Source organism: Vipera berus (genome assembly GCF_964194415.1).
Source record: "Vipera berus genome assembly, chromosome: 4".
In the NCBI taxonomy this organism is placed as follows: Eukaryota; Metazoa; Chordata; class Lepidosauria; order Squamata; family Viperidae; genus Vipera; species Vipera berus.
This window is the reverse complement of record NC_138206.1, coordinates 97,470,446-97,492,566: the sequence shown is the minus strand read 5'-3', so window position 1 is coordinate 97,492,566 and position 22,121 is coordinate 97,470,446. Positions and strand designations below refer to the sequence as shown.

At 38.7% G+C, this 22,121-nt stretch overlaps 1 protein-coding gene across 3 annotated transcripts in view; it reads left to right on the top strand.

Annotated features, from left to right (window-relative positions):
• DOCK9 (dedicator of cytokinesis 9) overlaps positions 1-22,121 on the top strand; it is a 125,885-nt gene that overhangs the window by 94,218 nt on the left and 9,546 nt on the right. For all 3 annotated transcript variants that reach the window (XM_081327644.1, XM_081327643.1, XM_081327645.1), the window contains exons 38-46: positions 678-814; positions 9,315-9,430; positions 10,750-10,887; positions 11,356-11,538; positions 15,107-15,220; positions 16,704-16,919; positions 17,243-17,300; positions 18,932-19,038; positions 20,266-20,388. In XM_081327644.1, coding sequence (XP_081183770.1) covers positions 678-814; positions 9,315-9,430; positions 10,750-10,887; positions 11,356-11,538; positions 15,107-15,220; positions 16,704-16,919; positions 17,243-17,300; positions 18,932-19,038; positions 20,266-20,388 — 1,192 coding nt within the window. The remainder of the gene's footprint in view (positions 1-677; positions 815-9,314; positions 9,431-10,749; positions 10,888-11,355; positions 11,539-15,106; positions 15,221-16,703; positions 16,920-17,242; positions 17,301-18,931; positions 19,039-20,265; positions 20,389-22,121) is intronic.

The window sequence follows — 22,121 nt, the reverse complement described above, 5'->3', positions numbered from 1 at the left end:
TGGTATTGGTTTTCGTTTCTTGTCAGCTCTGGTGGTGGTACACATTAGGAGGTTAGTCTGTACTGATTGCTAACTCCGATCATTTTCTTATTTCCTTCATTTGATTGCTGGCAAGTTTAACAAAATATATGGCTCTACTCCCTTCCTGCCTGGTAAGATATAGGTGTTTGCATTTTTCACGTAATTCTGCTTTAACTGCATGTGTGCTTATTAAAAACCTGTTGACTTTCCTTTAACTTCTTTTCACAAATGTTTATGACCCACAATATATTTTAACTTTTACATATAAACAACCCCTTGCAATGCTTGCAAAATACTTATTTGTGCTAATCAGTACAAAACAGCTCAGGACTGACTGTTAATCTTTTTTGACTGAGCCTGGTTTTAAAGACTATGAAGACCATCCAACATTTAAAAACTTAAAAAGACCACCCAACGTTTCCAGTTAGGAATTAAATTGTATGGGCCACATTCTCTATATAGTGTGGGCCATACATAACTGCTTTGGCTGGCTAGATTTGTTCACATGGACATTAACTCAAAACACAATAATCTACTTTAAATTTGCATTCTCTAGTGGAATTTTTTGCTTGAGCTGCTTAACTAACTCTCTCCCTCTCATGCTGCAGTGCAACATGTTTAACTTTTGCTTCTGTCCAATTTCACTCATCTTGCAGGAACCAGGAGGGGTTGGGACCCATAGTTCATGATCGAAAATCTCAGACATTGCCTGTTTCCCGTAACAGAACAGGGATGATGCATGCCAGATTACAGCAGCTGAGCAGCCTGGATAACTCTCTCTCATTTAGCCACAGTAAGTTCCATGACATCATAACAGCTGAAATCTCATCTGGTACCACAACACCAGGGGCAGGTCAAAACCCACACCAGAGCATGTCATGGACTTTAGTTTTCTAGGTCAAACCAAAACATCAATCTGCTCACTGGACAGCAGTAACACCAAATGCAAACACAATGTTAAACATGGTTGACATACATACATATCAAAAATACTCTTTACAGATGTGAACATTATGTATTTACATTCTGTGGTATTCACCTTGAAAGCTTTTTATTGTGTCCAATGCTGCTGGGAATTGTGTCAGTTTGTCCTCTTAAAATGGGGAAATGTGCTTAGTTGATTATGTGACCATGTTTTGACATAAAGTTTAAGAGAAACCTTTTGCAGTAGTTTGAAAATACTATGAAAATGTAAAGTCCATGATTTAGTTTGGATGTGAAGAAGCACACAGTAATTGAGTGACTTTTTCTGTGTTTTCAGTGTGAGAAAAATATCAAGTTTGCTTGGAATTTCTGTAGACAATGGTAAGAAAATGAGGTTACAGTCAGATTTTGTTGAAACGGCATGAAATAATCATCTCTGGAAATAATTCAATTTTATTAGTAAGAAGAGCATTCAATAGACAATTTTTAACAATAGAAAATATCAGCTTAAAAACAGGCAGCTTGCTGAAATAACATATGCATATATACACATAGACATCCAAACTTACACACTCATATATTCCTGTCATATTCACTTTCAGGGTATACAGCACTGAACAGAGCATTAACAACAGGAAGAAATAGTAAATAAAGAAATTAAAGCTCAGGATTTAGAAAAAGAAAAAGAGACCTTATTAAAAGTCGCTTATACCAAGACTTTTTGCTAGATTTTTCCATATTTATCTATCCTTGTAAACTATTCTCGTTTTCACTATGACCCCCATACTGCTTTTATTATTCAAACTTCTCATTAAAATTTATTAAAATTTAATTTTAGTTTTTCTAAACCTAAATTTTTAATTTTAATTAAATCTTCCGACTAAAATAAAACATCAAGTCAAGATCAGGCAACTTGCTGAAATAATATGTGTATATTATAGAGACACAGGGACGCGGTGGCTCAGTGGGTTAGGACGCTGAGCTTGTCGATCAGAAGGTCGGCAGTTTGGCAGGTCGAATCCCGAGTGCCGCGTAACAGAGTGAGCGCCTGTTACTCGTCCCAGCTTCTGCCCACCTAGCAGTTCGAAAGCACGTAAAAATGCAAGTAGAAAAATAGGGACCACTCCGGTGGGAAGGTAACAGCGTTCCGTGCGCCTTTGGCGTCTAGTCATGCCGGCCACATGACCACGGAGACGTCCTCGGACAAACGCTGGCTCTTCGGCTATGAAACGGAGATGAGCACCGGCCCCTAGAGTCGGAAACGACTAGCACGCATGTGCGGGGGAACCTTTACCTTTACCTTATAGAGACACACAAATATAAATCATATATTTCTGTCACTTCCCTTTTAGAGTGCACAGCATTGAGCAAAAAACAGAAATAGAGGAAGAAATAGAAAATAAAAGAAATTAAAGGCCAGGGAGTAGAAAAAGAAAATGAAACCTAGCTAAAAATGACTTACACCCTTTGATGATTTTTTCATATCTATCTATTCTTATCCTTGCTTTCACTATGTCCATGGCCTGCTTTTATTCTTCAAACTTCTTACTGAAATTGCTTTGAGGATTTCTATCAAAATCTACCTTTCTTAGTTTTCTTCTTCCTCTCCATCCATTCATACATTTCTTTTGCAATTTGATCATTCTTTCTACATGACCAAATCATATGCATATACTCTTCGTAGTGGTCCACATTATTTCTGAGTGGAATGATATACCATAGGGCAAACACTATAATAAATAAAGCACATTTGCTGGATCCTGTTAGATCAGAATTCCCCAACCTTTTTTTACTTTGTGGACCGGCAGGGGGGGGGGAATGGATCCATGCAAGCAACAGGCAAGCGCACATACGCAACTACATTTGGGGGCGCATCCCCCACCACTTCAATAATCCAGTTTCGAAAGGCTCAAAGCCCAGTAGGGGGCCATGGTCCAGGGGTTGGGAACCCCTGCATTACATGACTCTGCTTTAAGCAAGGGACTTGGAGCATGCCTACTCTGTCAATTCTGGGAACCAGGGCTTTATAGGTGACACACTGCTCTTGAATTGCAGCCGGAACATAACTGGGACCCAGTACAGTTCATAGAGCAGAGGTATTACAATAATGTACTGTAGAACATCTCAAACTGACCACACCACTGCATTCTGGATCACTTGGGCACAATTGGCACAAAAGATGGATCTGGGCAAAGACCTTCCTAGCCACAGCTGCCACCTGCTCCTCACAGGAGCCATGCATCTAAGAGGATTCCCTAAATTGCACAGAGAGTCAGTGGGAATATTACCACCCCATTAAAAAAAGATCTATGGATCTCTATGGATCCATGAGGCCTCAAAGCCTATAGTTATTTATTCCTGCCTTGGTTGAGATGCAGCTTCCTTATTCAGACCCTCACAACATCCAAACATTGGGAAATAAACTCAGTGGCTTCATTGAGTTGCAACAGAAGAGAATGTATGTTGCTCAGGTTTGAATTGTAGACTCCTTGGTGCTTTCTGAGCTTGGTTATTTGCTTGTTGACATTTCATTACCCAACTAGGTAACATCATCATTGCCAACAGCAATGACTATTCTAAAAAGTCTGCAAGCAAATAACCAAGTTCAGAGTTTACTTAATTTGCTTGAGGCAGAGATATGCAACTGAATGCATCAGAATATTGTTCTACCTGATGATTTCACTGAAAGTTTCATGTGGATGTTGAAAAGGAGGGCAAGGCAGTTGAGCCTTATGATAACCTGCAGAGAGTATTGGAAAGCATTGGAAAGGACCTGGAGGTCTTCTAGTCCAACCTCCTGCTCAAGTCTATACCATTTCAGACAAATGGTTGTCCAATCTCTTCTTAAAAACCTATGGCTACATCTCTCCCTACTGTTACCAACACCAATTGGAACCAATCTCAAAAGAAGAAGAGAACTATCAAAAACATAACTAGAAACGACATAGATCTCAACTACAGGTAGCTGAACTCATAGTCTTAAAACTCATCAGACCAAAACTTGTCCCCAGTAATCAAAGAAGACTATGCCTCAATCAGCTCCATAGAACTTTATGTGTGAGAAAATCCAAGCAACGTTATCCAATATATGCCTGGAATAGTCCTCACAATATCTTATGTGTTCTCTGATTTTTTCTTTAGCCAGGAGGAATTAGGTCACTTTAAACAAGACCACCAGAGGGTTTTTTTGCAGATGAAATGAGCATGGATGAATAATTATGTTTTGCTGCTTTTATTGCCACAAGATCAGCCTTAAGAAAGGCTTTTACTATGTTTAGTTGAGTTCACTCTTTGTTTTCCTGCTTGGGGCATTCTAGGGATTTCTTATGCTGCTTTGTCATGTTTCTGAAAACCAGGAGGCACTCCAGAATACATATACAGTACATAGAGTTCTTATACATGTGTTCTATTTGAAGGCCTTTGTCATATTCTCATTCCAGGCAAAGACTAAGGCCTTAGGTGAATCGTGCACTCAAATGCTCAGAAACAACCCAAATGTTCCTCTGAAACCCAACTACATCCATCAGGAACCTGGGATAGACTGATTGAATATTTTTCACAGTGTTGGCATGCTGCTGGAGAGAACTTCAAGATCCATAGAGAGTAATCAGACCATGACAGGAAACTTATAGTAACATCCACCACTTTCAGATAGTTTGCCATCAACCTGAGACAAAAACGGGTCTTGTATGTGAGTCTTGTATGTCAGATTTTTGGTGATTTGCACCAAGTTGAAATTCCCCTGTGCCTTACATTTGGGAACTTCATTGTCAACCTGGCTGCTGCATCAAGCAGCTCAGGTACAGAGCTGCTATGTAGGAGGGAGTCTGGTATGATAGCAACAGTCTCATTTGATCCCGGAGCCAACTTCACAAACAGGATTCATTTACAGTTATCTGGAGAGCAATGCTCCTGGATGCTACTACTCTCTGTCACATGACAGTTACCACACTACTGCTCCTACTTCATTTCTAACAAGGGCATTCACCCTTTCATGCCCAACCAGATATCACTAATGCATGCCCTTTCACCAATGGTAAGGTTATGGATGAATGGAATTTTATTATAGACCAATCATGCATTTAACCACAGCAGCCAGAAAGTGATAGCCCCCTGAGGCTCTGATGACCAGACATTGGGCCATAGCACAGGAGGCTGGAACACAGCAATCACCAAAACTGAGAGAAGATTCTTGACATCTATTTGTTATTCTTCACACACAAATATGTCATTTTCTCTTTTATTTTTATATGCATATGTTTATATTAATTGAATAAACTATGTTGTTAATCTGTGCTATATTTTACTTGTTTATTTCAGTATCTTAATAAAGTATTAGTATTCTGTGGCCATTACGTTCAAGTGCAGTAATGACTAAATAAATCTATGAATGAATTGATTTGGTCTATTGAATTTATAATATAGGATGTAAGGCAATAACTTTAACTATGTAAAAAAACAAGGTAATTCTTGATCATTAGATGTTTAGGCATGAAATCAATATCTCCCTCAGGCCAGAATTGCTCAAACCCTGTTGCAGCTCAATTGCTAATATTTCCCAAGACAATAAAACAACCCAGTCAAGGAGGCTCTATTTGTTTCAATGCTATGGCATTCCTTCCTTCTTTCATTTTATCTTTAATATAATTAAATATATTTAAATATTTGAAGTAAATTGTTTATCTTCAGAAGCTTCTTAATAACACTAATACATTTTAATATAATAAAATTTAAAAACTTTCTTCTAATGGTGACTGTTTCTTGTTTAAAAATTATGCTGTAAGCAGCATAGAGATTTTTGTATATAAACAAATAAATATTGAATCTTCAAATCTTATCCACTCTTCATTTTCTAGTTATATAAAAAAGAAAAGACAAGTCACAGTTTTAGAAATATCCCTATAAGCCTATTTGAGAGTTTGTCATAATTTTTGAGAACATTTTCTGATGGATATAAAACTCAAAGTAATCTAGAATTATTAATAGATATATTACTGTTTGTTGTTGTTAGTTGCAAAGTCGTGTCTGACTCATCACGACCCTATGGACAACGTTCCTCCAGGCCTTCCTGTCCTCTACCATCTTCTGGAGTCCATTTAAGCTCACGCCTACTGCTTCAGTGACTCCATCCAGCCAACTCATTCTCTGTCGTCCCCTTCTCTTGCCCTCAATCTTTCCCAGCATATTAGGCTCTTCTCCAGTGAGTCCTTCCTTCTCATTAGGTGGCTAAAGTATTTGAGTTTCAACTTCAGGATGTGGTCTTCTAAAGAGCACTCAGGGTTGATCTCCTCTAGGACTGACCGGTTTGATCGCCTTGCAGTCCAAGGGACTCGCAGGAGTCTTCTCCAGCACCATAGTTCAAAGGCTTCAATTCTTTGGCGCTCAGCCTTTCTTATGGTCCAACTTTCACAGCCATACATTGCAACTGGGAACACCATAGCCTTGACTGTATGTACTTTTGTTGGCAGAGTGATGTCTCTGCTTTTTAGTATGCTATCTAGGTTTGCCATGGCTTTCCTCCCCAAGAGCAAGCGTCTTTTAATTTCTTGGCTGCAGTCCCCGTCTGCGGTGATCTTGGAGCCCAGGAAAATAAAATCTGTCACTACCTCCATTTCTTCCCCATCTATTTGCCAGGAATTGAGAGGGCCGGATGCCATGATCTTGGTTTTCTTAATGTTAAGTTTCAGCCCAACTTTTGCACTCTCCTCCTTCACTCGCAACAAGAGGCTCTTTAGTTTCTCTTCACTTTCTGCCATTAGAGTGGTATCATCTGCATATCTTAGGTTGTTGATATTTCTTCCGGCAATGTTAATTCCAACTTTTGATTCATCTAGCCCTGCCTTTCTCATGATGTGCTCTGCATATAAGTAAAACAGGCAGGGTGATAGTATACTGCCTTGCCGGACTCCTTTCCCAATTTTGAACCAGTCAGTGGTTCTGTGTCCAGTTCTCACTGTTGCTTCTTGACCCACATATAGGTTTCTCAAGAGACAAATAAGATGGTCTGGTACTCCCAGTTTGTTGTGATCCACACAATCAAATGCTTTAGCATAGTCAATGAGGCAGAAGTAGACCTTTTTCTGGAACTCCCTAGCTTTCTCCATGATCCAGCGTATGTTGGCAATTTGATCTCTAGTTCCTCTGCCTCTTCGAAATCCTGCCTGTACTTCTGGTAGTTCTCGATCCACATACTGCTGGAGTCTAGCTTGTAGGATTTTAAGCATAACTTTAGTAGCATGTGAAATGAGTGCAATGGTGCGATGGTTTGAACATTCTTTGGCACTGCCTTTCTTTGGAATTGGAATGTAAACTGATCTTTTCCAATCTTGTGGCCACTGTTGAGTTTTCCAAATTTGCTGGCAAATTGAGTGTAGCACTTTTACTGCATCGTCTTTTAAGATTTTGAATAGCTCAGCTGGAATGCTGTCACCTCCACTAGCTTTGTTGTTGTTCAGCTTTCCTAAGGCTTCACATTCTAGGATGTCTGGCTCAAGGTCACTGACCACCTCATCGTGGTTATCTGGGACGTTAAGCTCGTTCTTGTATAGATTTTCTGTGTAATTTTGCCACCTCTTCTTTATCTCTTCTGCCTCTGTTAGGTCCCTGCCATTTTGGTCCTTTATCATGCCCATTTTTGCATGAAATGTTCCCTTCATCTCTCCAATTTTCTTGAAGAGATCTCTAGTCCTCCCTATTCTATTGTTTTCTTCTATTTCTTTGCACTGTTCATTTAAGAAGGCATTCTTATCTCTTCTAGCTATTCTTTGGAATTCTGCATTCAATTGGGTGTATCTTTCTTTTTCTCCCTTGCCTTTCGTTTCCCTCCTGTCCTCAGCTATTTGCAAAGTTTGCTCAGACAGCCATTTTGCTTTCTTGCATTTCTTTTTCTTTGGGATGGTTTTAGTTGCTACTTCTTGTACAATGTTGCGAACCTCCGTCCATAGTTCTTCAGGCATATCAGATCTAATTCCTTAAATCTATTTGTCACCTCTACTGTATATTCGTCAGGGATATGATTTAGTTCATACCTGAGTGGCCTAGTGCTTTTCTTTACTTTCTTCAGTTTAAGCCTAAACTTTGCAACGAGAAGCTCATGGTCTGAGCCACAGTCAGTTACTGGTCTTGTTTCTCCATCCTTGGCTACACAGCACATAGTGAATCTGATTTCTGTGTTGACCGTCTAGTGATGTCCATGTGTAGAGCCGTCTCTTGGGTTGTTGGAAAAGAGTGTTTGCTATGACCATTGTATTCTCTTGACAAACTTCTATCAGCCTGTGCCCTGCTTCATTTTGTACTCCAAGGCAAACTTGCCTGTTATTCCAGTTATCTTTTGGCTTCCTACTTTAGCATTCCAATCCCCCATGATCATAAGGACATCATTTTTTGGTGTTAGTTCTATAAGGTGCTGTAGGGCTTCATAGAACCGGTCAATTTCATCCTCTTCAGCACCGGTGGTTGGGGCATAGACTTGGACTACTGTGATATTGAATGGTTTGCCTCTGATTCGAACTGAGATCATTCTGTCATTTTGAGGATTGTATCCCAGTATTGCTTTTCCTACTCTTTTATTGACTATGAAGGCTACTCCATTTCTTCTGAGGGATTCTTGCCCGCAGTAGTATACCTGATGGTCATCTGAATTAAATTCATCCATTCCTGTCCATTTTAGTTTGCTGATTCCTAAGATGTCGATGTTCAGTCTTGTCATCTCTTGTTTGACCACGTCCAGCTTTCCTTGATTCATGGATCTTACATTCCAGGTTCCTATGGAGAAAAAATCTTTATAGCATCGGACTTTCCTTTCACCACCAGATACATCCACAGCTGAGCGTCCTTTCAGCTTTGGCCTAGTCGCTTCATTCTTTCTGGCGCTACTAGTACTAGCCCTCTGCTCTTCCCCAGTAGTGCCTTCCAACCTGAGGGGCTCATCTTCCAGCGTCATATCTTTTTTTCCTTTTGGTACTGTCCATGGGGTTTTCATGACAAAGATACTGGAGTGGGTTGCCATTTCCTTCTCCAGTGGATCACATTTTGTCAGAACTGTCTGCTATGACCTGTCTGTCTTGGGTGGCCCTGCACGGCATAGCTCATAGCTTTATTGAATTACACAAGCCCCTTCGCCACGACAAGGCAGTAATCCATGAAGGGGATATTACCATTTAGGGAACTATAAATACATTGTTCCCTTTAGTATTAAATTTCTCTGGAAAATATGGAAATAAAGGTAAATGGATGCTATATGCATTATATTACATGCATTATCTTGTTAATTTTACTACCTATACCTCCAGCTCTATTATTCTGTAATATAAATACCACTTAATTGAAATAAAATTGTTCCAAATAAAAGCAACTTCAAATTTATGCAGGTTATGGCCATTCAGAAGCAGATGTTCTTCACCAATCCTTACTTGAAGCCAATATTGCCACTGAAGTGGGTCTTACGATTCTGAATACTTTATCTTTGTTCACAGTGGCATTTAAGGTATGTTTTAGATATGTACAACTGTGTACTAATTTTTCCCCTAAAAAATTAAAAACAGTATTTTATAGATAGAAATATTTCTGCTCCAGAACTTTCTTTTACAGTTGTGTTTAGGCTTCCTTGCTGGTATTCCTAAAGGTTCTGTTTCTGTATTATACCATGTAATATTTTAAAGCCTGTTCTACTCCCCCTCTCAAAGATCTGATAAAAATTACACTCTTAACTTAAATTTTAGCAATTAATGTATTAATCAACACTATTAATATAATAGGGACACGGTGGCTCAGTGGGTTAGGACGCTGAGCTTGTCGATCAGAAGGTCGGCAGTTTGGCGGGTCGAATCCCGAGTGCAGCAGAACAGAGTGAGTGCCTGTTACTTGTCCCAGCTTCTGCCAACCTAGCAGTTCGAAAGCACGTAAAAATGCAAGTAGAAAAATAGGGACCACTACGGTGGGAAGGTAACAGTGTTCCGTGTGCCTTTGGCATCCAGTCATGCCGGCTACATGACCACAGAGACGTCCTCGGACAAGCACTGGCTCTTCAGCTTTGAAACGGAGATGAGCACCGGCCCCTAGAGTTGGAAACGACTAGCACGCATGTGCAGGGGAACCTTTACCTTTTACCTTTATTAATATAATTACCACTACTAATTGCTTTGAAAAAAGTTTGCTATGTGCACTGGCACATAGTAAGTCAAATTGCTATTCAGACAGACAAATCAAAACTAATACTGGGGTACACAAAAGCTGATATACAGGTCATCCTTGACTTAGAACAATTTAACAACGATTTGAAGTAATGATAGCGATGAAAAAAGTTATTTACAACCCCCAATCTTTGCATTTATAACTGTTGCAGCATTCCTTTGGTCCTGTGATCATAATCTTTACAATGTTCTAAGTATCCTAAAATCATGTGATTGCCATTGGAAACCAGGGGGCTTCTGACAAGCAAAGTCAATGATAGAAGACAAATTCACCTAACAAATTCAGCAAAAAGGTTGCAAAATTGGACATGACTCATTTAACAGTTGCATTGTTTAGCAACAGAAGTTCTCCCAATTTTGGTTGTAAGTCAAGGACAGTCTATATGCTTCTCTGGATCTAGTCAAAAATAAAGATTTTGAAAATGTTACTTGATAATATATCAGTATTTTGTTAATCAGGATATTGCAAATTTGGCTTATGGTGGTAATTAAGAATTTATGAAATTGTTTTGTATGCAGATCTTTGTGAAGATAATTGATTAGCAGATCTCTATATAGATGCTTTAATGTAAATAATTCCAATTTTTAAAAAAATACACATTTTAATTTTAAGAATCAGTTGCTGAAGGATGATGGTCATAATCCTCTGATGAAAAAAGTATTTGATGTATACATTTGCTTTCTACAAAAGAATCAGTCAGAAACAGCTTTAAAAAACGTTTTCAATGCTTTAAGGACATTAATTTTTAAGGTAAGTAATTTGAATTTTATTTCCTTGATAATGTGTATTATTGCTGTCTGATTTCACCTTTTATTTATTTCTCTAAATGTTAGGAATCAGTTAAATGTTTTTCCTCATATCATAGATCTACATGTTAAATCAAAAGATACTTCTGTTCCAGATGTCAAGGTCTGTCTTTTAGGTGGCAGAATAACCAGACCCAGATTGTTGGGGCCAGTATGCAAATAATGTTTGTACCTTGTGAGCCGTCCAGAGACTGCTGCAAAGTTCTATGGGATGATATATAAGCCTAAATGCTAAATGCTAATTAATTTCTCTTCTGTTTAATGTTCCACATTATTTTTATTTTCTCAGCTTTAGTAAATGTGAAAGTCCATTTAGAAATATAAAACATGTTATTTTGATTAAGATTTGATTTCATTCTTGTTTTATTAAATTGGTCTTAACAGAATAAATGTTTTTTTTTCTGCTCTACAGTTCCCTTCTACATTTTATGAAGGGCGAGCTGATATGTGTTCTTCACTCTGCTGTGAAATTTTAAAGTGCTGCAATTCCAAACTAAGTTCAATTCGAACTGAAGCTTCACAGCTCCTTTATTTCTTAATGAAGAATAATTTTGATTATACTAAAAAGAGATCATTTGTAAGGACACATTTACAGGTTAGTATACTGTGTTGTTTCACTTGTTTCATAAAGAAAAAACAATAAACCTTTATCTTTAAATTTTTGAAGATTTTAAACTAAGTTTATCTTTACTAAAATACATACAACAAATGGAGATAATGCATAGACTATAATGCATAGACATGAAAAAAGATCATGGCATCTGGCCCTCTCAATTCCTGGCAAATAGATGGGGAAGAAATGGAGGTAGTGACAGATTTTATTTTCCTGGGCTCCAAGATCACTGCAGATGGGGACTGTAGACAAGAAATTAAAAGACGCTTGCTCCTCGGGAGGAAAGCCATGGCAAATCTAGACAGCACACTAAAAAGCAGAGACATCACTCTGTCAACAAAAGTGCGTATAGTCAAGGCTATGGTCTTCCCAGTTGCAACGTATGGCAGTGAAAGCTGGACCATAAGAAAGGCTGAGCGCCAAAGAATTGAAGCCTTTGAACTATGGTGCTGGAGAAGACTCCTGTGAGTCCCTTGGACTGCAAGGCGATCAAACCGGTCAGTCCTAGAGGAGATCAACCCTGACTGCTCTTTAGAATGCCAGATCCTGAAGCTAAAACTCAAATACTTTGGCCATCTAATGAGAAGGAAGGACTCACTGGAGAAGAGCCTAATGCTGGGAAAGATTGAGGGCAATAGAAGAAGGGGACGACAGAGAATGAGGTGGCTGGATGGAGTCACTGAAGCAGTAGGCGTGAGCTTAAATGGACTCCAGAAGATTTATTTATTTATTTATTTAATTAAATTTTTATACCGCCCTTCTCCCGAAGGACTCAGGGCGGTGAACAGGGCATATCTTAAAACTACAAAAGTACAAAAGTTAAAAAAGAATTAAATTATTGCCCACAATAAAAACAATAAAATATATATATAAATATTAAAACCCTAAGTAATTCCCCATCAGGCCAGGCCAGCTTGTTCAAATAAATGGGTCTTTAACCCGCGCCGGAAGGAGCGGAGATCCGGTGCCATCCGGAGCTCAACCGGCAGCTGATTCCACAAAGCCGGAGCGCCCACAGAGAAGGCCCTCCCCCTGGGGGCCACCAGTCGACATTCTCTGACTGGAGGCACCCTGAGGAGGCCCTCTCTGTGGGAACGCACGGGGCGGAGGGGAGTCGACGCCGGCAGCAGGTGGTCCCCGAGGTATTCCGGACCCATGCCATGTAAGGACTTAAAAACCATCACTAAGACCTTGAACCTCACCCGGAAGACAACTGGTAACCAATGCAGCTCGCGGAGCAAAGGTGTAACATGGGAGTACCGGGAAACTCCCAAGAAAACTCTCGCGGCTGCATTCTGTACCAGTTGGAGCCTCCGAGTGGTCTTCAAGGGAAGCCCCATGTAGAGAGCATTGCAATAGTCAAGACGAGAGGTCACGAGCGCATGAGTGACCGTACACAGGGCATCCCGGTCTAGATAGGGCCGCAACTGCCGCACCAGGCGAACCTGTGCGAAAGCCCCCCTGGTCACGGCTACTACATGATCTTCTAAGGTAAGCCGTGCATCCAGGAGGACTCCCAAGTTGCGAGCCCTATCTACGGGGGGTAAAAACTCACCCCCCATAGAAAGTGATGGAACGTTTTGAATGTCCCGGGATGCCAGAATGTACAGCCACTCAGTCTTGTCAGGGTTGAGTTGAAGTCTGTTCCTCCCCATCCAGACCCGAACCGCCTCCAGGCAACGGGACATCACAGCGAGGGCATCACTCGGGTGGTTTGGGGTTGAAATGAAAAGTTGGGTATCATCAGCATATTGATGATACCCAACTCCAAAACCACGAATGATCTCACCCAGCGGTTTCATGTAGATGTTGAACAGGAGAGGCGAGAGAACCGAACCCTGAGGAACTCCACAAACGAGAGACCTAGGGGCCGATCTCTGCCCCCCTGCCAACACCGACTGCGAACGTCCCAGGAGATAGGAGGAGAACCACCGAAGAACTGTGCCTCCCACTCCCAATCCCCTGAGACGCCGCAGCAGGATACCATGGTCGATGGTATCGAAAGCCGCCGAGAGGTCTAATAGGACCAGGACAGAGGAATATCCCCTATCCCGGGCCCTCCAGAGATCATTCACCAGAGCGACCAATGCCGTCTCCGTGCTGTACCCGGGCCTGAAACCCGATTGGTACGGGTCTAGATAATCCGCTTCATCCAGGACCAGAGGGAGCTGATGCGCCACCACACTCTCAACAACCTTCGCAAGAAAGCGAAGGTTGGAGACTGGACGAAAGTTGTTCAAGACAGCTGGGTCCAAGGCAGGCTTCTTGAGGAGAGGTCTCACCACCGCCTCCTTCAAGACGGTGGGGAAATTACCCTCACTCAAGGAAGCAGATATCACCGCCTGGAACCAGCCTCGTGTCCTCTCCCTGGCTGCATAAACCAGCCAGGAAGGGCACGGATCCAATAAACATGTGGTGGAGCTCAACCTCCCCATAATCCTGTCCACTTCATCAGGGGTCACAGAATCAAACTCTTCCCAGATAACATTGACAAGACCGCCCGTGTCCTGATCGTCAGACTCTGCCCAGCTGGAGTCCAAACCGGTCCGAATCCGAGCGATTTTATCCGACAGATGTTGACCAAACTCCTCGGCACGACCCTGCAAGGGATCCTCCCTCACCTCCTGATTAAGGAGGGAGCGAGTCACCCTAAACAGGGCGGCCGGGCGATTATCTGCGGACGCGATGAGGGCAGAGAAGTAATTACACCTCGCTGCCCTCATCGCTGCGAGATAAGACCTAATATAGGTTCTTAACCGCAACCGGTCGGATGGTAGAGGACAGGAAGGCCTGGAAGAACATTGTCCACAGGGTCGTGATGGGTCGGACACGACTTCGCAACTAACAACAACAATACATGAAAACACAAACTTAATCCTTAATCAAGCACTAAGTTTTATATTTACATCATTCTTTGTAAAAATTTGGAGGAATTTTGGTAGTTAATTTGCTAACTGACATTCAGTTTGCAGAATAGATTTTATGTGGCATAGCATAGGCTACCTTACTTAATGCTTTAGTGATCATGCAATTCCTTTTTCAAGACTGCAGAGGTTTTTGGGAGAATGGAAGGGAGGCTTTGCGTTACGATATTTCATTGCAGGAAACCCAACTTTGATATTTGGCATACACCGTTTATGGTCAGATATGTCCAGGCCAGGATCTTACTTAGCTTTATTTTATGTATATTTTTAATTTCTTGCATATCATTTGGAAAATAAATTTATTTTATCCATTTTTAAATTCTGTGTTTAAATTGTAATTTCAGTAAGTAAGATTTGATATGACTTGATAACGTGGCAATGATATTTGCAAAAATAAATGTTAAATAGCAGGAAAAAATAAATGCCCTACTTTCTGGTATGAATATTTCTTTGAAAGCAATTGCTGTTGGCTGAAATTGCTTTAAAAGCAATATTTGTATGGAAAATTATGCTTGATAATTTAAATTTTACTGTATGTTTTCATGCTGAAGTTGTAAGATGAATTACAAATTCTTGAATTTTGGATATTGATGAGTAACCAAAATTGTGCTTTTGCATCTTAATAGGTTATCATTTCTGTGAGTCAGCTGATTGCAGATGTTGCTGGAATTGGAGGAACCAGATTTCAGCAGTCCCTTTCCATTATTAATAACTGTGCAAACAGTGACAAATATATTAAGGTTTGTAAAATGTGGCATGTAGAATTTGTCAGTTGACATTACTCAGGTACTACCATGTAATGCCAAGGAGGTTCAAAAGTTCTTGGAACTTGCAAACTACTATTGGAAGTTTATTCCCCTTTATCCAGATGGTTTCACTTCTTCTTACTGGCTTGCTTTAGTCTAAGCTTCTTGTATTTGAGGGGAAGCAACATACTAAGACTTCTAGAAATGTAAGATTTGTTTATATCAAGTACTATATATCAGTTTGAACAACAGCAGTACAGTCAGTTTTACTACATCCTATGGAGTCCAAAACTATTTTGCATATGGAAATTCAATCCTACTGAGAGAAATTTAGCATATTGACAAAAGTTAATCTTTGACATTTGGAACCTTAAATATCTCCAATGAGAAAATTCAAAAATAAATTTGTTCTTGTCAAGGTTCTGTTTCATCATTCTTTACATTTCACAGTCTCATCCCTTAAGTCTGGACTGAATATAGACTATTGGCTGAAATTTCAGTGGTACAAATGCCTGATTCTCTGTAACTGACAAAAGTTTGTGAACCAATTTATAACTTTACAACCCAGCATAATAGTAAATGAACTTACAACTCTGATTATTTACTGCAGGAATCTCTATAGACTGTGAAATCCACGTTAGCTAAGAAATCAAAGATAGGTTTTCCATGAAGTCCCTTAAATGTATTTAGAATATATGCATGTTGCATTTCTAATACTGCAGAGTTCTGAATCATGCAAAGAGTTGTTTTCTTCAGAGTACAACTTAACACAGGCAAGTTTATTTATTTATTTATTTATTTATTTAATTGATTTTATATACCGCCCTATTCCCAAAGGACTCAGGGCGGTTTACAGGGCGAATTAAAACAATAGAAATAATTACAATTAAAATAGAATTAAATCAAGACTAGCCCACAATTAAAACAAATTAAAATTATTTAAAGTTAAATTAAAACCCCCTCAGTCCAGGCCAGAAAGATCAAATAACCAAGTTTTCAGGTCCCGGCGAAACGAGCAAAGGTCTGGGGCAGTCCGAAGTTCCACCGGCAGTTCATTCCATAGGGCAGGTGTGCCCATAGAGAATGCTCTCCCCCTTGGAATCACCCGCCGGCATTCCCTAACCAGCGGAACCCTAAGGAGGCCCTCCCTGTGGGAGCACACAGGATGATGGGAGGCTGATGCTGGCAGCAGGTGCTCCCTGAGATAATCTGGACCCATGCCATTTAGGGCTTTATAGGTCATCACCAGCACCTTGAATCTCACCCGGAGGGGAACTGGAAGCCAATGCAAGCCAAGTTGAATAGAGTATGGTGTGGAACCAGCATTTGCACCCAACTTCCCTCTGCTTTTCATTTATTTGCATTCAGGCAAATGCCTAAACATGACTTCTATCTATATTGGATGTGTACATTGCAGTTTACTCATCTTTTGTGGCCCTTGTTTGTGCTCATATTATTTATATTATTTCAATTATAGCACACTACTTTTCCTTCTGATGTAAAAGACTTGACCAAACGCATCCGTACAGTCCTAATGGCTACTGCACAAATGAAAGAACATGAGAATGATCCAGAAATGCTAGTGGATCTTCAATATAGTCTGGCCAAGTCTTACGCTAGTACGCCTGAGCTCAGGAAAACCTGGTTGGATAGCATGGCAAAAATTCATGTTAAAAATGGAGATTTTTCAGAGGTAAGCCAAAAGAAAGTATCTTGAAGTGATCTCATAGTTCTGCTTTATAATTGTTTAAAAGTTTGAAGTTATTAAATCTTTTTTAAACAAGAATGTTAAAATGTGGGAAACTTCATTTCAGTTTACGAAGAAAGTTGCATTATCTATATACTTGCCTTTGAAGAACATAAAATAAACTTTTATCTACGGAAATAGTGGGTTTTTTTCTGAAATAAGTTGCTGAGCAAATAAATAGCTTAGTGCTAAACATCATTTGCCTCTTCCGTTACTTGAACCTTACAATCCCGAATTTATCATTATTGTCCTTTCTTTTCATAAACTAGGCAGCAATGTGCTATGTTCATGTAGCAGCTTTGGTGGCTGAATACCTTCTACGGAAAGGTATGCATCATTGTTATTTTTGGGCAGTAAAATATTTTAAAATATATTAAAAATAATACAGAAAGTTAGTTTATTATATTCATGGCAGCCTTTTCAAAAAACCTAGGAAATGTTATTTTTATAATTCATAGTATCCATAGGCAATGAATTGACTTCATAGTTCAGCACCCAGGTTATCATGTAGTCTAATAAATAAATCTGAAACTCTTAAGGCTACATAGAAAAAAAACAAAATAAAAATCAGTTTTTTTCTGTAAAACACACTTTTCTATTTCAGGAGTTATATAAGATGCCCTTTGAAATGTGTCAATATTAGTTTCCTATTTAGAATGAGGGTAGAAAATATTGACTGCAAGTCATCACATAGCTAAATCACTCTGCACAGCATCCTAAAGAATCTAGTGAGGATTAGTGGTTTTTGAGACATTGCCACATTTCCATATGTAAAAACCTAGGCTGTGTATTCCCTGAGAAGCCTATACAGAGAGTCCTCAACTTACGACCACAATTGAGTCCAAAATTTATGTTGTTAAGTGAGAAATTTGTTAAGTGAGCTTTGCCTCATTTTAGAACTTTTTTTGCCACATTTGTTAAGTGAATCACCGCAGTGATTAAATTAGTAACATGGTTGTTAAGTGAATCTGGTTTCTCCACTGACTTTGCATGTCAGAAGGTTGCAAATGGGGATCACATGTCTCCTGAACATTGCAACTGTCATAAATATGAGTCTGTTGTCAAGCATCCGAATGTAAATGTAAATCAAGTGACCATGGGATGCTGCAACAGTCATAAGTGTAAAAAATGGTCATAAGTCACTATTTTCAATGCCATTGTAACTTTGAACGGTCACTAAATGACCGTTGTAAGTCGAGGACTACTTAAATATTAAAATAAGAAAATATAGATCAAAGCAAATTAGATAGCAGTTGTGGCAAAGATATGGAGAAGTACAGATCATAAAAGTGAACAAGAGAGGAGAAGACTGGTTTTTTTATTCTCCAAAATTTGATGCTTCTCTTAACTATAACATTTACAGGAAAATAACTGAAACTGAGGCATTATTTTCAGACATGATGCAGCCATAATGCTTAAAGCCAGAGACAATTCACACACTTCTGGCTATGACAGTAACATTATAATACCGGTATTTCTGGGTGAGAGTGAACCTTAATACTGCCCACCTACCACCCACCACCCAAATTGCCTTCCATTGTTCAGTCTTAGTCTTGAAAGATCATGGACTGCTACTTAACTAGTAGGTATCCGTGTAGAATCGGCTTGAGACTCAGACACCTGTCTGATAGGTCAGTCCTTTGCCCAGATTTCCTCGTTGCTGTTTTTGTTACCATGAATTAATTCCATGTTTCTGTTTTGTAGTCTTCAAGAACAGCAGTCATTTGAACTGCTCATTTTTTGGAAGAAAATATTACAAATAGTTTTAGTACTCCCAATATCTGATACATACTGCTTTCTCAATATGTCATGACACAATTATACAAAACTCACAACTGAACTATTTACCAATAGCTATCAGACTATTTTTATTCATCTGTGGGATTTACATTCTCTCTCTCTCTAATTGTTTAATATTAATTTGTGCATTTTTCTTCATGTTTTTCCTATACGTTTAGGAATGTTTAGACAAGGTTGTAGCAGCTTCAGAGTAATCACTCCAAATATAGAAGAAGAGGCCTCAATGATGGAAGATGTGGGAATGCAAGGGGTTCACTTTAATGAAGTATGCAAACTTAGTTTATAGATACTTACAAGTTTTGGTTTTCTACATCTGACATATCTTTTTTATTACTAGCTCAAATAGAGTTGTCAAATAACATTACATTTTTAATTCATTTATTTATTACAGTTCCTAAGCTGTACATTTATTTCTGAAAACAATCATAAGTCAGGGAACTTTTTTTTTAGAAAAATGCTTTGAAAATTAAAAAGAGACTCTGAGTCAGTGAAATCCTTTAAAACTCACATTTTTACAAACTATAAAACAAGCTTAAAATCCTTCACTACTAAATATAAGAAATGATGTATATTTCACAGTTGAAAGAATGAAACCACAAAGGAACCAAGCTAAGACTTGATGATTTTCTATCATGTTAATTTAGCTGATTTGATAAGACTAATGCAACCTGTAAGAAATATGAAAATTTCACATTTCCATATTTTTAAAATTCCATATAGTTTCAAACATGATTTGCTATATTGTATTTAAATTTTTTTAACTTAAAGCAGCTTCTGTTATATGATCTAGAAATAGTTTGTATGAATAAGTAAACATGCTACCATCAATTATTCTAGAAAAATATCTGGATTTGATCTTTCTGTAAAAAAATTTGATCTTTTTGCTTATTATTTTCAGATTATAACATTTTGCAGCGTAGGGAATAATTGCTTAGCTTAGCTGATAATTATTGCTTATACTGTGCTGAGCCCATTTTTAACTCATGAACTTTATCTTATGATAATTATATGAACTCTAGACCCTATTAAAGATATGTATATGTTCTAGGAATACTGATATGAAGTTGATGATAAACCAATACGAAAACTCACTATTACGAATGTTATCAGTTAATTTAATAGGTAATAATTATGATTCCGCCATTCTGTTTCTAAGGAAACGGAGATAAATGGAAAATTCTTTTAATTTACATTAAAATAACAGCATTGAATGTTATGTTCTGCATTATATTGATCAAACAAAGATCAAACTGAGTTAAAAATATAAATCAAATACATTTTGAATGTTAATTGTCATTCCTGTTTGTTTCTTGAATATCGGAACAAAGTTTTATTAGAATATTTGCTATATATTGCTATTGCTTAAATATGAGATAGATAAATTCATTAATAATGTAAAAATTGCATCTATAATTTTATTTTTCCTTCATAAAAATTGGTAAAGCTTAATTTCTATTAATGACAATTTGCTTGTCATCCTTTCTGTAACTAGGAAATATTGATGGAATTATTAGAACAATGTGCAGATGGTCTTTGGAAGGCTGAACGTTATGAACTGATTGCTGATATATTTAAACTTATAATTCCTGTTTATGAAAAACGAAGAGATTTTGAGGTATTAATTTAAATCTATAAATACTTCAAGATACTATTGAATGATGTAGTATATTCAACTTCGTAAAAAAATAATGCCTGGTTCTGAGAACTAGCTGACCATGGATCAGATTTGGTTATACAGGTAGTCCTCGAGAAATGATAGGCCATTAAACAACTGTTCAAAACAATGAGCATTACCCCAAGACTACACACCAACCTGTTCCAAAGTTATGCCAGACTTTGACAGAATGTGGGGATGCTGCAGTGCCATCCCCTGCATTGCTTAGGCAACGGGTTGGCTTCATAGTTGAGCACATAGTTTATCGCATAGTCTAATAAATAAATCTGAAACACTTATGTCAACAAAGAAAAAACAAAACAAAAACCAGTTCTTTACTTTCTGTAAAATACACTTTTCTATTTCAGGAATTATCACAGATGCCCTATTTTTCTGTTTAGAATGAGGATAGAAAACATGTACTACAAGTTATCACATAGTTAAATCATGCTATACAACACCCTAAAGAATATATTGAGGATCGGGTCATCCCTTGCAGAGCTTAGCCCTGCTTCCCCTGCCTCCTAGAAGCAGTCGCCCTTTGCGGCACCCCCACAATTCTTACCGAAATGGCAGCTGCTTGCAGAATTTTCTCTGCTGTTCAGCTGTCCGCCCATCAACTGTTCATGGGGACCCTGCAAAGCAAAGCTTCTCTGTGTCATAAAATATATGTGGGTATATGCTATTTTTTTGGTCATATTTGTGTAGTGCATATTGGAGGTGGTGACCCTTTGCTAATTCTGGGAGTAAAGCCAGAAACATTGTGGCTGATTACACACACCCCTCATATACACTTTTCACTCTTTTGCCATCTGGAAAGAGGTACAGGAGCATTTGGGCTTGGACATCCAGATTGTGTAACAGTTTCTTCCTACAAGCCATTAGAATTCTCAATACGAAGAAACTGGAACTATAAATACTTGTATTGCAGTTTTTTAAGTTTTTAGTTTAGAGTTATGTGTAGTTTGTTGTTCTGTTCTTCTTATGATTCCTGTTGTCTGATGTAGCACCTTGTTCCTGGGGAAACATTGTTTCGTTTCACTGTGTACTGTATTGTATATTGTTGAAATGACAATAAAGTACTACTACGACGACTACTACTACTACTACTACTACTGGAAGACCACACATCTTAAAATGCCCCAGATTGAGAAACAATGGACTAGACTTTTAAGTCCTAACTGCACTCTACTTGTCCTCTGGTTGTTACTTGAGGCAGTTCATTTAACATTGTTTTGACCTCTAATGAGCAGAACTCCATTAGGGTTGTAACTTGGGGGCTACTTGTAATTGAAGAGAAACACCAGGGCTGTATATTAGACTGGGAAGTATAAACAGAAGAAGAAAAGAGAGGGGGGGAAATCCTGAAAGAAGGCAATAAAAATGGCACTTGCATATTGCTACGAATCTCCCCACCCTCCAAATATGTCCATAGGTAATCCTTAGCTGATGACCACAAATGAGCCCAAAATTTCCATTGCTAAGCAAGACAATTGTTACGTGAGTCTTGTCCCATTTTATGATCTTTCTTGCCACAATTGTTAAATGAGTCACTGCAGTTGTAAAGTTAGCAATACAGTTGTTAAGTGAATCTGGCTTCTCTGCTTGTTAGAAGGTGATCACATGACCCCAGGAGATTGCAGTTGTCATAAATGCATGTTAGTTGCCAAATTTTGGTTGTGGGCCTGTGGGGA